The sequence below is a fragment of the Penicillium verhagenii genome, assembly GCF_028828195.1.
Source record: "Penicillium verhagenii strain IBT 33310 chromosome Unknown utg000008l_segment0_segment0, whole genome shotgun sequence".
Taxonomy (NCBI): Eukaryota; Fungi; Ascomycota; class Eurotiomycetes; order Eurotiales; family Aspergillaceae; genus Penicillium; species Penicillium verhagenii.
The window spans coordinates 2,480,802-2,494,808 of record NW_026643172.1 but is presented as its reverse complement, the minus strand read 5'-3'; the positions used below and the strand labels follow the sequence as shown (position 1 = coordinate 2,494,808).

The window sequence follows — 14,007 nt, the reverse complement described above, 5'->3', positions numbered from 1 at the left end:
GCACGAACCAGTCCTTCCGATCATGACCAAAGGTTGTTATACATGCCGTCGCCGTCGCATAATCTGCGACAATGGCCAACCGACCTGCCGGAAATGCCGAGATGCGGGGAAAGAATGTTTGGGATATCAAAAGCCTTTGGTGTGGGTCAAAGGTGGTGTGGCTAGTCGGGGCAAAATGATGGGCCGGAGCTTTGAGGATGTGAAGACACCAGCTGGTGCTTCCAATCGTCAGAATTTACCTCTCACAAACGAGCCAGAGACGACTAATGCTACGAGCTTCTTTCATCTGCCTGAACCTTCCGATACCGAATCATCACCGAACTCCGCGGCTCAGGCCAGCCCGGAAACAGATTGGATTCAAGAAGTATTAGATGCAGGGAATTTCAATACTGTTTTCGGACTTGATGAAGGAGGAGGTTTATTGGAGTCACATCCACCAGAAAACTCTGAAACCGCTGTGGTTCATACCCCACAGAATACGTTTATTCAATATGTTCCAGCCCCATGGGGAATGGTTGATCCTTTGCTGAGCGACTTCAACCCGACGTTCAGGATGTATCTTAAACACTGTATGAATGTCCCCAAGTCCCTGTCTGTTTGATCCCCACTGACTTTGCCCTGAAGATCACGAGTATATGACAAATGACTTCTTGGTCTATCCGCAGATGAAAAATCCTTGGCGGGATATGCTCGCATTAGTAGGACACTCACCCCTAATTGCAAATGTTCTATCTGCGACGGGGGCTATGCACTACTCACTTGTTTCTAATTCCGACTCATCTACAATGCCTTGGTCATCTCATAACCCCTTGGCCACCAACTCTCTTTTATCATCAGAGGACATCGAAAATATGATCATTCCCAGTTCTCGACAAACCAATTCAAAGGCATACCATCATTTCCTTGAATATAAGCAGCGCACACTCAAGCTGCTATCGCAAGATATTTCAAACCCAGCCAAGAAAAACGACGATATCACTCTGGCGGCCATTATCGTCCTTGCTCTTCTAGATCTATTTGAGTCTGGCAGCGGGGCATGGAGCTACCACATTGAAGGCGCAAAGAAAATCATGAGGAGCCGACCTGAGAATCAGATCGGTCAAGGCATTCTCCAGGGACTTGAAGCGTTTGCCATTGATGGATGCTTAATCATGGAGATAATGGGATCCACACTTGCACGGCCTGGCGCTCTTTCTAAACCGTTCTACTCCCAGACCATGGGACCAGAAATGCTCAAGCGCCTGGAAGAAACATCATGGGTCGGCTGCCCCGCCTATCTCTTAGAGGTTATATTCTTTGTCCACACCCTTTGGTACCAAGAATCGGAGTTATCGGCTGCAGTCCCTCAACCCTCCACGCTCGGAATCTCCATGCAACCAGGCCAACCCCTCTCCCGTGAATCCTTCGCCCAACTCCTCCAAGGAATCCGTACCTTCGATCCAGTCTCCTGGGCCCATGAAATGCAAACCCACTTCTTCCTCGATGACCTCTCCCCTCGCATCTCCCTCGCCAGTGCCTACCAGGCCGCTGTCTACCTGTACACTAGCCGTGTACTCTCCAAGACCAGAGAAGGCTACACAGCCCCCTGGCCAGAAACAAATCTCCCCTCTGACCACTCCCAAGCTGCGCACGACCTCATCACCCGCATCTGCTCCGTGCCCAACTCCGATCCGCACTTCAAATGCCTCATCTGGCCCTCGTTCATCGCTGGCGCAGAATGCCGTCGTCTCTCGCAACGTCCGATAGTTCTCGAAAAAATAGGCGCTCTCTACCAGGCTGTCACGAGTGTCAATGTCCGCAATGCGGCATGGGTACTTAGACTCATGTGGCAGAAGCAGGATCTAAAACGTCGAGAGCGGGAGAATGTTCCTTTTGGCCTTGTCGATGGACTTCTCCCGAAGGACGCTTTCGAACAGGACAACGACGATGAAACTTTTGATTCTTCGTTTGATTGGGTGGATGAGCTGGACGCATCGCGTCTTGACTGGCTGTTCATTTAGATGCAGCTTGGGGCTGGCAGTCTCATGTATAAAATCAAGGAACCCAGTTCCTCTCCCTTCTAATTCCATACCCATTTGAATGAATACTACATACTTTGATGATCATTATACACGAACCGCCGAGATTTATTATACTGCTACTACACATTAAACACTCAAATGCTCCATGTACTCGTGGGCATAGGTATGATTTCCAAGGCACAACCTTGGAAGCTTTGGCTAAATCCTATTTCCAGAAATCAATACTTGTTACCAGCCTTCAATGTTGGGACTCGCCCGAAGACAAGCGTTTAATTTAAATCGCCCACCAAATCTACGTGAAAATCCCCTTGAAAATATTTGAAATGAGTTAGTTAACTCGAGGAATTAGTAATACCCTTGGTAAACCCTCGAATGAAAAAGCTGGGTATATCAATTTTTGGATTCTGGTGAGATGAAATTGAAAACCCGGTCTGCCATCCATATAAGGCGACTCACAGACCAAAGTAAATGAAAATGGAAGTGTGTATAAGAAAATGAAATAAAGAGAAAGAAAAAAATCACAGTGAAGGAAGCGCCCAGATCAATGGACCAGTCGAATAGAAGAGAGGAAATGTGGTATAGTAATAAGGGCAACTCACTTTGAGAAGAGGAGGGGCCAAGAAAGAAGACAAAGAGAAAAGAAATAGAGAATGAACGAGAGCTTAGCCCGATTCTTTTTTAGGGAGAAAAGGAGAGAGAGAGAGAGAGAGAGAGAGAGAGAGAGAGACAGGTAGTGTGACACGGAAGGAGCTTTGGAAAAGTAAGGAAAATCATAATGATAAACTTATAGCTTTCTTCACTGTAGCTGGAAATGGCTCAGTAATCAACGAATCGGAAAGTCGCCTGCAATACCAACTTGAATCACCAGATGGAGAAGAAATGAACACAAAACCATGATGAGGGTGTCGACAGTATGCATCAGATCGAATCGGGGATATATAACAGACACAAGGAAATGGGAAAGCGATAAGAAAATTGGTACTTGAAGAGACGACGCAATGAGATGGAGGAGATCCAAAAGAGAAAAAAATGAAAAGAAAAATAAAAAAATAAACAATAAACAATAAACAATACGCATGCTCTCCAGTTCTAAATGCAGAAACAAGCCCCAACACGAACAAAACACGCTCGTCAGTGTAATATGCAAAAGATAAGAAGGCTGCCAATATGCAAAGGAGACTAGTCTTCCTTGCGAACCTGGGCAAGGATGAGGGGTTGGGAAAGGTCGTTGGGACATTGGTCCCGAGAATTTGGTTTACCCTGACAGGTGGCCAATGGCTCAGCGAGTGAGCCAAGCAGGTGATAGACAGCAAGCCGATACACAAGTCATCTTGAAAACTAGATGCTGTATAGGTAGATACCCGCAGTGCTTGAAGCAAAGTGCGTAAAATGCGAAGCAAGAAATCATGATATCTTTAGAGATGGGGGTCAGCGGCTTTAGAAAACAGCAGCAAGGCCATTCTTAGAATGACGTCGGCTAAATCTCTTCTTCCCCTTGACCGATTCCGTATCGGCTTGTTGCTTCTGCAACGTATTCCGCCCCGGGGGAGGCACGTTGTTCTCATTCTGAAGTTCGGTAGAACGGTCAAGGGTGTTGGCGTGACTAGAAAAACCAGAAGACATGTTGCGGAATGCGTCTTCGGCTGTATAAGATCCAGATCTTTGTTGTGTCAAAGCCATCTCACGAGCTCGGTCTAGTGCGTCCAGCCATTCTTGGGCTGAAACTGCTGTAGACCCGATATTGCTTGATGATGGTTTAGGATCCTCAAAGACATAGTGTTTATCTCTCTGTTATTTGCGTCAGCAATTGAAAAAAAAAAAGTGGTGGAAGGTAAGACCTACTGTATCCACAATCCACGATGAATGTCCTTTGGCGTCTGTTGTACTCCTCCAGTGTGTTCCGGCGGCAAGGAGAGATATCTCAAGTTTTGCCTTCTTTTCATCGCCCCCAGATGCAGCTAAAATGATCCGCGCAGACGAGGTGACCATGACCAACCGTTGTCGTTTCTTCGTTGCTCCGCTAGAAAAGAAACGCGAAAACTTCTTGGGAGCCTCGGCTTCGCTGCTACCATTCTTGGAGGTTGGACTATGGGAAGCAGGCGAGGACAGCACAACCATGTTACCCAGCTTCAGGATTCGCTCATTAGACCTGCTCAATACCGGTGACCATTCAATATCGAGTTGACTGGGCGGAGGCAGCTCAGTGACCACTCTAGGAAGAGCACGGGAGCTGGCATTTGGTGCGTTGGATGGGGCCGTTGAGATCGTGGGAGGGAAGCTCTCGCTGCCGTCACCATTAAGTTTGATTGGTTCACGAGGAGGCGGGACGTAGGCCTTCAGCCGGGGGGCTTTTTGTTTCCACAGATCAGTTCCCCAGGAAATACCAGTGAAGAACTCGTGGTTCTTGATGTGCTCAATCTGCAACCGCTGGACTGGGTCAAGCACCAGAAGACGCTCCACAAGGTCGCGAGCAACGGCGGGAAATCCGATTGGGAATTCATAGTCCAAGGCCACAATTTTTTGAAATGTTTGGTACTCATTGCCCGCTTTGAAAGGCGGACGACCGACCAGCAGTTGGTAAATGATACAACCAAATGCCCACAGATCACTTGCCTTACAAGCATTCTTGTCTGTCAACAATTCGGGGCTAACGTATTCCGCAGTACCAACAAATGAGCTCGCCCGCTCTTCCTCTGGAATTTCCGTTACGTCCATTTGCGGAATTGAGCTGGTACTCTCGGTTGGTCTTGGTGAGGATTTGAGGATCTTTGCTGTGCCGAAATCGGTAATCTTGATATGCATCTGGTGGTCGAGCAAAACATTCTCGGGCTTCAGGTCTCGATGAATAACACCACGCTTGTGCATATAATCTATCGTATCGAGGATCTGGGCACCGTAAAACTTGGTGCACTCTTCGTCAAAAGTAGTCATGCGCTTGAGAACACCCAGAAGCTCGCCTCCTTTGCAAAGGTCTAGCACAAAGTATAGCGAACGTTCATCCTGGAAGGTATAGTATAGGCGCACAATTCCTGGGTGGTCGGTAAGGCGATTCAAAGTGTCTTTCTCAATGTTGACATATTTCACCTTTTTCTCCTTGATGATGTGTCGCTTGTCTAGAATCTTGATCGCATATTCCTTCAAAGTTTGTCGATCCGTTGCAAATACCACTGTACTGTATGATCCTTCTCCAAGGGTATTTCCGAACGAGAAATCCCGAACGCCCTTTTTGATGTAGCGGGAAACAGTTTTCCCATTGGCGTCCACTTCCTGTCTTACTGAGACCGCAGCTCCGCGATCCTGCCAATCGTCACTGCTGGGTGCTGGTCCGTTTTCCATACCGTAGGGAGTTCGGGCCATCTGAGAGTGTGTGGTTCCTCGGGCGTGTGCTCTGGATGACTGACGCATTACCGGTCCATTGGCCGGGATCTGCGTTGTTCGGTAAGAACGGTCGCTGTGGGAGTTGTCGCGCACTGGAACACCGGCTTGCAAGGCTACGGCGGCACCGCGGACGTCTTTCCGAGAGTGAGATGTCGAAGTGGATGATGCACCGGAGTCCGTTCGTATGCGATATGTGTTGTCTCGGGGAAGTACGGAGGAGGTCGAACCGTTGGCGTATAAATTGGAAAGGGGTCGGGAAGGGTTCGGCGGATTGGCGTGGGGATGTGTGGAGGTGTAAGGCTGATAAGGAGCGGACGGTGGGAGGGAATCAGGGTGTGTATAGACGACGGATGTCCGGTTTTCGATGGGTGCAGGTGCCTCGTAGGGTGCAGGAGGAAATGCCGATAGGGCCTCGTCGCTCGGCGCGCGAATCTGTGGACCTGTTGACACCGAACCGTCCGGTTGGCCGGATGGACTGAAACCCATCGAACCCGCGGTCGCATCCTCTGATGGTAAAGGCGAATCATCTGGATTTGCTATCCGTAGTCCTCCCAGGGACTGGGATAGACTTAAATCGCCATTCATGACAGGCACGGAGACGGGGCGACCGGAGACAGGTGGCGGTAGGCGGGGGGGTCGATGAGGGGGGAAGGAAGGAATCCAGAAAGCCAAGTAATTATGGCGGCGGTAGCAACAGTGGAGGCATGTTCCAACCCTAGGGGACGTTGAAGATGTCAAGAAAGGTGAGAGGGGGAAAGGCAGAAAAGGATCAACAGGAGGCTCCGTCTTAGTAGCAATCGGGTTTAGTGGGCTGAGCTTTCTCAAATACTCAGTAATAGATAGAAAAACATTGGGATTCTATTCGATACTAAGACATATGGCATAAGAATTGGAATTTTTTCCCTTAAAAAAAAAAGAACTAATTAATCATTCGTCTCTCTCTCTCTATTCTAAAAAAAAAGTAGAAAAAAAAAAAAACAAAGGAAGTTCGAATTAGAACGCGTCGTCATCGTACGGGAATGCGGAGTATTGGTATCTTCGTACTCCTTTTAACATTGGGGCAATTGCAGCAATTGCAACAAATCGTGGCTTCCCCCATCGAAAGTTATCATGTCAATTGTACCTCTTTTCATCCCCTACGTCAATCTTGCCACCCATGATCAGGTGCCCGCCGTCGATCATCTGGTTAGGGGATGAGGAGCTTCAGTATCATTTGCACCGTATCTTTCTCCGTTCTCTTTCCACCGATTTGGACCGCTTACACCTAAGTGACCAAGATCCGAGCTATGGCAGAGACACCCAATTTGACTCTTTGAGCTCCGCAGCACCATCCGAAGATTCGGAAGAGAATGGAGATGTCCAACCAACCCGCGAAGCTCAAGGATCCTCTTGTGTGAAAACCCGCTCCGTGCCAGACGACTCCATTACAACAAGCCCAGAAGAAGAATCTGCTTCTAAGTCAACATCGATCCACCACAAAGTGGGCACCTTCAAAGCCCCCATCAGACGGTTAGGATCCTCTTGTTCCTCCCGTTCCTCACAAAATCACGAACACCTCAAAGGTCTCTGGGCTGCGTTACCGGATCAGGGAAAGAGTACAATGGATCGCTTGTATGGCTTGGAAGGTCTGTGCCAAGGATGATCGTCCATTTAGTCTGATCAACGAACCACTGACCACGTCTCGCACAGAAAACTACCGACGAAGTCCCCTCCATACATGGGCCACGAGTTCAAAAGATGAGCATTCGCGGCTTCCCACTTCTCAGGTTTCCCGCAAGCCGCCCGCTACCATTCCGGAGATGACTCTCAATGCCAGCCCACCCCGGGGACTAACTTTAGCGTCCACCACTCGGTCTGACGAGGCAGGCTTGGCCCATTCTCCAGCCTCGACCACCACTAATGTGGATACCTAGTGCAAGCAAGACACTTGAAAACTCAGCCTTTCAACTACCGAGGGTCTTGTGACAGTCGGAACCTTGTTCACTGGATTTGCGCTCTGGAAAGCACAATGGCCCGATCGGTTTGTTTGATGCTGGGAGCGTACACGGATTACGATTTTATGATTTTATGATTGATACCACACCCTTTCCCTTCATGCCAATGAGATACCACCAGTATACTTATAGATAGTTCCTGGTTTCGGAGATTCTTGTTTTTTTTTTTTTCCCCATTTATTTTTATACCCTGACGTGTCTACTACAGCAACGTCATTCTGCAGGGATTGGAAACATCATTCAGATTACTCCCCCAAGATCGAGCTTTGATTCCTACTAATTTCCTAATCTCTTGATCCCGTACAACACTGAAAGCCAAACAGATCGGACTGAAATCAGAAGAGCCCAAATTAGTATAGTTCGGATGTGCTCCGGTGGGGGAAAAGATCCAGTATCCAACCTTTGACCCAACAACTGACGCGTCCCTCCCACTAAACTTCCCAGTCTCTATTGAGCATTTTTATTTTTATTTTTATTTTCAATTGTATCTGGCAAATTAACATATCTGAATTATAATTGAAAATCGAAAGGACACAGAGAACACAATAAAGACCTGCATCTGTGTTCTCCCAATCTTCCTGTAATCGCGTGTCTTAGTCCCTCGGCTTATCGATTTGTCTCACCTTTGGTATTCTTAGCGCAAACCAGAAGGCTCCAGGGAAAACAAAGAGAGACGTTCTGGGCCCTCGCTTTCGTGATAATAATAGATTCCGAACGTGGAACACTCAAATACGAAAGATGCTCCAGCAATCCCAATTCCACTGGGTTGACCCCGCCCTCCTGCTTCGCCTCGACAATGGGTTTGTTTAAGCGTCGGAGAATTTCTTCAGCGCCAATCATCACCAACCAACAGCTCTATTCTTGATGTCTTATCAAATTATAGAAATGTTCCATGCAGATGCAGATGTCATGCACATTCCGAACTGGACTTGGTCGATTTTAGAATTGTCCGTTGGAGAGACCCTGCCTAGTGTTACAGCTTTTCGGTACCGAGGGCTTGCGAGCTATCTATAGAATTGAGATCTACGATTCCCTTGCAGCTAACTTCTGAAGTAGAAGACATCATATGATCATGCTCCTGGATCAAGTTGATTTGAAGGTTTTTCTCTCCAATCGTAAGGATACTTTGTGTCTTAAAGTATGCGGGTTTGTCATAATGCACTGGACCTTGGCGCATTGGAATATTGTCTAATCTCGGCAGAATGGAGCAAAATAGTGAGAAAACACCTAGTACTAGTAGGTGGTGATACGTAAATTTCTGTTCTGTAATCAATGAGGCATTGGGTGCCTTGGGTGCTGCTAGTTATGTATTAGAACATGGCAAGCATTGGTGAAAGCATAATGGCACCTGGACTTGTGGTTGATCCTCGGGTCGATTCCTAATCGATGATTTTACAGTCGTTGGCTTCCTGGGCTTGATATCAATGAGATTGTATGGTAAATGAAGACCTCACAATGTTGATGATATTGATGTAGATTGTTACCTAGAAGAAGTTGAATACATTTGAAGAGCATGTCCATCTGACACCGAGAACTTTCAAAGAGGAGAACACATCAATTGATGTATTCCTTGAACCAATCTACAACAATTAATATGGAAATCTACTCATCAGAAACATTGAAGAGATATATTTTTTTCCTCTATATGCAATCATATTGGAGATATCGCCTTCAAACCATTGGAAGGGCGAAATGCAAACTAGTCTAACTCTAAGATCTCTATAAAAAAAACTTTCATATAAAAACAAAACACCCGGTAAGCCGAGTCCAGCACCTGGCCAGATATGCATAGCTCTAGTTGAGCTTCTTTCCCTCATCCTTGGCAAACTTCCAGTGCAACTCTCCGTTGGTGTCGGGGTCGTACTTGGTCTTGCAGGTAGTGAAGGTGTTCACGAGATCCTTAAGGAACAGACCCTCCTCAAGACGGTACTGGTCTCCAAGGTAGGGCACAATGGCATCAGTGGCCTCCTCGGCGTGGTAGAAAGGAATCTTGGGGAACAGGTGGTGAATGACGTGGTAGTCGATGATCTCGTGGAAGAAGTGACGTCCGATGAAACCGAAGCGACGGTCAACGGTGCCGAGGGCGCCCTTGACGAAGGTCCAGTTGTTCTCGTCGTAGTGGGGAACAGTGGGGTGGGTGTGGTGCAGGTAGGTGATGGCAACTAGACATTGTGTTAGCAAAAAAAGGTCTTCTTTCCCAGATTGGAATCTCTCGAGATTCAAAGTGAAGTGGTTCTTACCGAGCCAGTGGTGGACCCAGAAGTAGGGCACAACGTAGAGCAGAGCAACCTTCCAGAAGCCGATGTGGGTAGCGACGTAGTAGAGGATGCTAGCGGTGATGAGGAGACCGAGATCGGTCATGGCAATCAGGGGAGTCTGGGCCTTGGTGAAAAGGTGACCGGTGGGGTCAAAGTGGCTGTATCTGAACTTCTGGGTAGGGCTAGTTCCCTTATCGGGGAGAGACTTGTTTCCAGCGCTAACGTTGAAGAACATGTACAATTGCCATCCGAGGACCTGGTGGCCGATCAAAGTGACGGCGTGGTAGAGAGGAGTCTCCTCGACGAGCTCGATGAGCTTGTCGAGGGTGCCGGGCTCGCGGGCCTGGACCTCGGACTCGGTGGCAGGCACGAAGACGGTGTCCTTGTCGATGTGGCCGTGGTAACGGTGGTGTCTGGCGTGGGTGATCTTCCACGAGAAGAAGGGCACCATGAGAAGAGAGTGGACAGCCCAGCCGACAAAGTTGTTGAGCTTGGTGTACTCGGAGAAAGAGCCGTGACCACATTCGTGACCGATGATCCACATGCCGGTGCCGACGCAGCCCTGGACAAAGGTGTACAGAACCCATGCGGAGGCGCGCATGAGTGGCGTAGGCAGGAGATCAATCTTGAGAGCCAGCCATACGAGCACGGATGCATAGATGATATCGCGGACGAGGTAGGAGAATGATTTGATGGCGGAGCGCTCCCAGCAGTGAGCGGGCACCTTGTCTCTCAAGAAGCCATAGGTGATGTCCTTGGGCTAGATTTCACTTTGTGTTAGTATTTATGGTTGTCTGGGTTATTTGGGCATTTTCTCCGCATTTCTTCAATGGTAGCACGTACGTTGGTGTCTCCCTTGAGCTGAATCACGGGCTCTGTTGTCTGGATAGTAGAGGACGCCATCTCTGCAATCAATGCCTTTGCAAATAACAAGCAAAAGCAAAGTCGAGTGTAGGATGTAAAAAAACAAAAAAAAGAGAGCGCCCCTGTTGAGAAATTTTATTTACATTTAAGTAGGATAAATTGATTGGTTCTGGGGTACTCTGGTAATGGATCCTGAAGTGGAACCTTTCTAGACTGCTTCTAGATGTTTTACAGCCCCTTTCCGTGGATGCGGATTACAACGGACCAATGTCAGACTTGATATTTTCACAGTGAGGCCCGTTCCCCTGGATGTCTACCCAACAGAACCGTTAAAAAGACGTTGATTTGCGCGGGATTCTCGTGGAGAAAATTTCTACTTTAGAATCTAGCGCTAAAATGAATTTCCCTCACTAGTCGCTGATAGGCTCCGATAGCGGTACTAGGTTTGAGTCTAATCGCTAGCGTTGATAGAACCCCTGACAAGGCTTTTTTTCTTTTCTTTTTCTCTTATTCGCCTGCGATCTTTGGATCATTCTCCTGAATTAGTAACGCCATTCTGGATCGGTATTAGCCATCTGGGTTTTTTTTTTGCCCCGGAGAACAGAGACTGCCCCGAGAGATTGACTTTTCATACATAACCATGCAACGCGAGGAATGATATGCAGTGGCGATTGGTGGGCCTGGCCAGGGGCAAAACCTTAGAAATCCGGAACCGAGAAATGTTTGCATTAACCGATGTGGTCTAATCGAGGACGCGAATACGAATCGATTTGACACATGCGAGAAAAAAAAAAGAAATTTCATTTTCTCAAAGTTGTTGAGTGAATCTGACTCCGTTGGGAGGTCAAAGCCAATATGGGATATGGGGGCTGCTAGCCCGCAAGGGGCGTTTTATGGAGCCTAGTGGATCACTTTTAGCCGCTCAACAAATAATGTCGCTCAGAGATAAACGATCACATTTTAAAGGAATAATTGAACGGAGAATTTGATACGGAGTAGCATTGGAATAGAAATTATGCGGGTGAAACCGCTGACTTTCTTTCGAATGGATTTGTATGACCAATCTATCACATGTTGTAAAGTTGGTTTTGTTATAGACTTTTGTTGCATGTGATGGCTTCCTTTTTTTTTTAAACCAAGTACAAGGAATAATAGCTCGTACAAGCATCGTCGATAACACTGTCAGCAATGATCGAGGAGACTGTGTTGTTGACGGTGTTGGCCAGTACCAATAATTCCCCACTCGTCGATCGAGGCCAGCCTTGCTGAGCCAGTCCGCTATCGGGGTCCTTCGCAAATGCCAGCCACAAATCTTGCATCTTAGCGCTGACAACCTTCTCGAAGCGAGTGTCAGAGCCATAGATGTTGGAAGTGCCAAAAATGAGTGGCAGCTCAGCTGTGTGGTAAGCCCCTAGCCCAGACTCGGGCGAAATGTTGGTGAAGTTGCCGCGGTACTGGTAACGGTAGGTTGTCAAACCGAGGGATTGTCGCAGAGCAGTGGAGTAGGGGACGGGACATTCAAAGGTCGAAAGGGTCATGGCCTTGGCCGCAGCACTATCAGTGGCATCGTACCAAAGAGTACCCTCGTCCAGGTTGGAGCCAAATATGGCAGGTTTGTCGGAGAGGTGGTTTCCCAGGTAACGCTCGGTATAGTTGTCGAAGATAATTCGGTCGTCGATGAAAGGAGCAAATGTGAGGCTAGAGCCGTTTGTCGTGTCAAGATAAGCGGTGATCTTGGTAGCGGGAACTTTGCGCAAGCAGTTCAGCTCGTCTTGAGCCGAGCCAGAGCAGCCAAAGTATGAAGCAACTGACGAGAAGTTTGTTCCTGCAGTGTCTGTCGAACGGGTATCAAGCGTCAGGAAAACCGAACCAGAGTCAGCAGCAAACCCTTGGACAATAGGCTCGTCAGGGTAGGCAAAGTTTTGAATATCAACACTGCCTGCTCCAGCGCTCTGACCCCAGAGGATCATCTGCTCCGGGTCGCCTCCAAACTGAGCAATATTTTTATGAACCCATTCAACACCGGCGCGCTGGTCCAGAATACCCAAATTCTGTTCCCCAAGTGCCCTTGAAGCTGGGAAACCGAAAATATTGACACGATACTGCACAGCAACCACGATGTGCTCCTGAGAGCGCTCAATCCAGGGAGCTGGATACCATGCGGGCACGTCTGTTCCGCCAGAAACCCATTCTCCGCCATAGAGCCAAATGATCACGGGTAGGTTGGTCTTGCCGTTGTTTGGAGCCCAGATGCTCAGAGTCAAACAGTCTTCACTCATTCCTCCAGCGATGATAATTTCTGGTTCATATTTCGCGAATACCGTGCCGGTTGTTTTTTGCGGGCAGGCAGGAGGCATTGTGGTCGCATCGATATGCTTTGAGGTGGCAGTTGGAGGGAGCGACTGGGGAGGCAACCAGCGGCGATCTCCATCGGGAGACTGGGCGAATGGAATACCCAAAAATTGGCGGACATTGGGATATGTGCCGTTAACCCCTCCTTGCACAGTACCGCTCGAAGTTCGAATACGGAGATCAGCGGATGCAGCTATCGCAACAAAGCCCAACAGGGCTGAAAGTGTGATCTTCATAGCGTGGTTATTTGGGTTCACCCGCTAGCAGAAGATTGACTTGATGAAGGGGTCGATGGCTTGGAGTAAACTGTGAACGATGTTGGCGTCTGCTGGGCAGACATCGGATAATTATTACTAGCCCATGTCGGTTAGGATGCAGGTGTGGAAATTCCGAGGTTTCTGCATTGCCGATCGCCAAAATGCTGAAGATGCTTGATTAAGGTGCCACTTGGTGGAGATTGATGATTTTGACACCCTCATTATCCATAGGAATAGGGCTTTCGGAGACGAATTTGAAAGCCGATTTTTCTTTTTGATGTACTTTGAAATTCGAAGGTAATAACCCAATTCCTCGGAATCTGTCAGACAGTATATCGTACCGATGCCGATTCATGTACCGAGCAGGAATAAATTGAAGCTCCCCGGTTTCCCGTGTACGTGGGTCTTCTGGGGAAATGACGCATCCAGAGTCCGGAATTCCCGAGCGCGATCTGCGACATCCTCGGCATCCCGTCTTGTGCAGTGGTGATAGTAAATAACAAATCCATGCTATCCGAAATTGAGATGTTGGGTTGACATAGAATTCTTACGAGGGAGTTGTATTGGGCAAGATTCAAGATGCAGTCTTGTCTGACATAAGACAGGGGTGCAATGCTGCCTGACGAAGCTGGCATTCACCAACATCAAATGAACTCTACCCTGGACATTCTTCAAAACTGAAATCAGCACATTGATGGATCGATGTGTTATCAGACTGGGAACATGCGCTGTTCTTGTATTGGTTTAGCTGACGAAAAGTGAACCTTGAAATCAACAATTTATACGATGCTTCCTGGCAGTTTCGGGGCTGATAACGAACGCGAAACTTGGAAATCACGGCACTAAGCAAATGACAACGACACTGATTGTATTTTCTCCTGCT

At 48.0% G+C, this 14,007-nt stretch overlaps 5 protein-coding genes across 5 annotated transcripts; 2 read left to right on the top strand and 3 right to left on the bottom strand.

Moving 5' to 3' along the window:
- Window positions 1-22: 22 nt before the first annotated feature.
- On the top strand, window positions 23-2,000 carry N7466_008910 (Zn(II)2Cys6 transcription factor; the record flags this gene model as incomplete). The annotated part of the gene is made up of 2 exons (XM_057168299.1): window positions 23-569; window positions 625-2,000. The coding sequence occupies 2 exons, from the start codon at window positions 23-25 to the stop codon at window positions 1,998-2,000; spliced, it is 1,923 nt and encodes a 640-aa protein (XP_057018930.1).
- Window positions 2,001-3,458: 1,458 nt separating this feature from the next.
- On the bottom strand, window positions 3,459-5,984 carry N7466_008909 (PDPK1 family serine/threonine-protein kinase; the record flags this gene model as incomplete). Its single annotated transcript, XM_057168298.1, has 2 exons — window positions 3,459-3,809; window positions 3,864-5,984. The coding sequence occupies 2 exons, from the start codon at window positions 5,982-5,984 to the stop codon at window positions 3,459-3,461; spliced, it is 2,472 nt and encodes an 823-aa protein (XP_057018929.1).
- A 571-nt stretch (window positions 5,985-6,555) lies between these two features.
- On the top strand, window positions 6,556-7,312 carry N7466_008908 (uncharacterized protein; the record flags this gene model as incomplete). Its single annotated transcript, XM_057168297.1, has 2 exons — window positions 6,556-7,024; window positions 7,089-7,312. The coding sequence occupies 2 exons, from the start codon at window positions 6,556-6,558 to the stop codon at window positions 7,310-7,312; spliced, it is 693 nt and encodes a 230-aa protein (XP_057018928.1).
- Window positions 7,313-9,187: 1,875 nt separating this feature from the next.
- N7466_008907 (Oleate hydroxylase FAH12) lies at window positions 9,188-10,554 on the bottom strand (the record flags this gene model as incomplete). Its single annotated transcript, XM_057168296.1, has 3 exons — window positions 9,188-9,555; window positions 9,634-10,411; window positions 10,495-10,554. 3 exons carry the CDS (start codon window positions 10,552-10,554, stop codon window positions 9,188-9,190), a joined length of 1,206 nt encoding a protein of 401 aa, XP_057018927.1.
- A 1,091-nt stretch (window positions 10,555-11,645) lies between these two features.
- Window positions 11,646-13,103, bottom strand: N7466_008906 (uncharacterized protein; the record flags this gene model as incomplete). Its single annotated transcript, XM_057168295.1, has 1 exon — window positions 11,646-13,103. One exon carries the CDS (start codon window positions 13,101-13,103, stop codon window positions 11,646-11,648), a length of 1,458 nt encoding a protein of 485 aa, XP_057018926.1.
- Window positions 13,104-14,007: the final 904 nt, after the last annotated feature.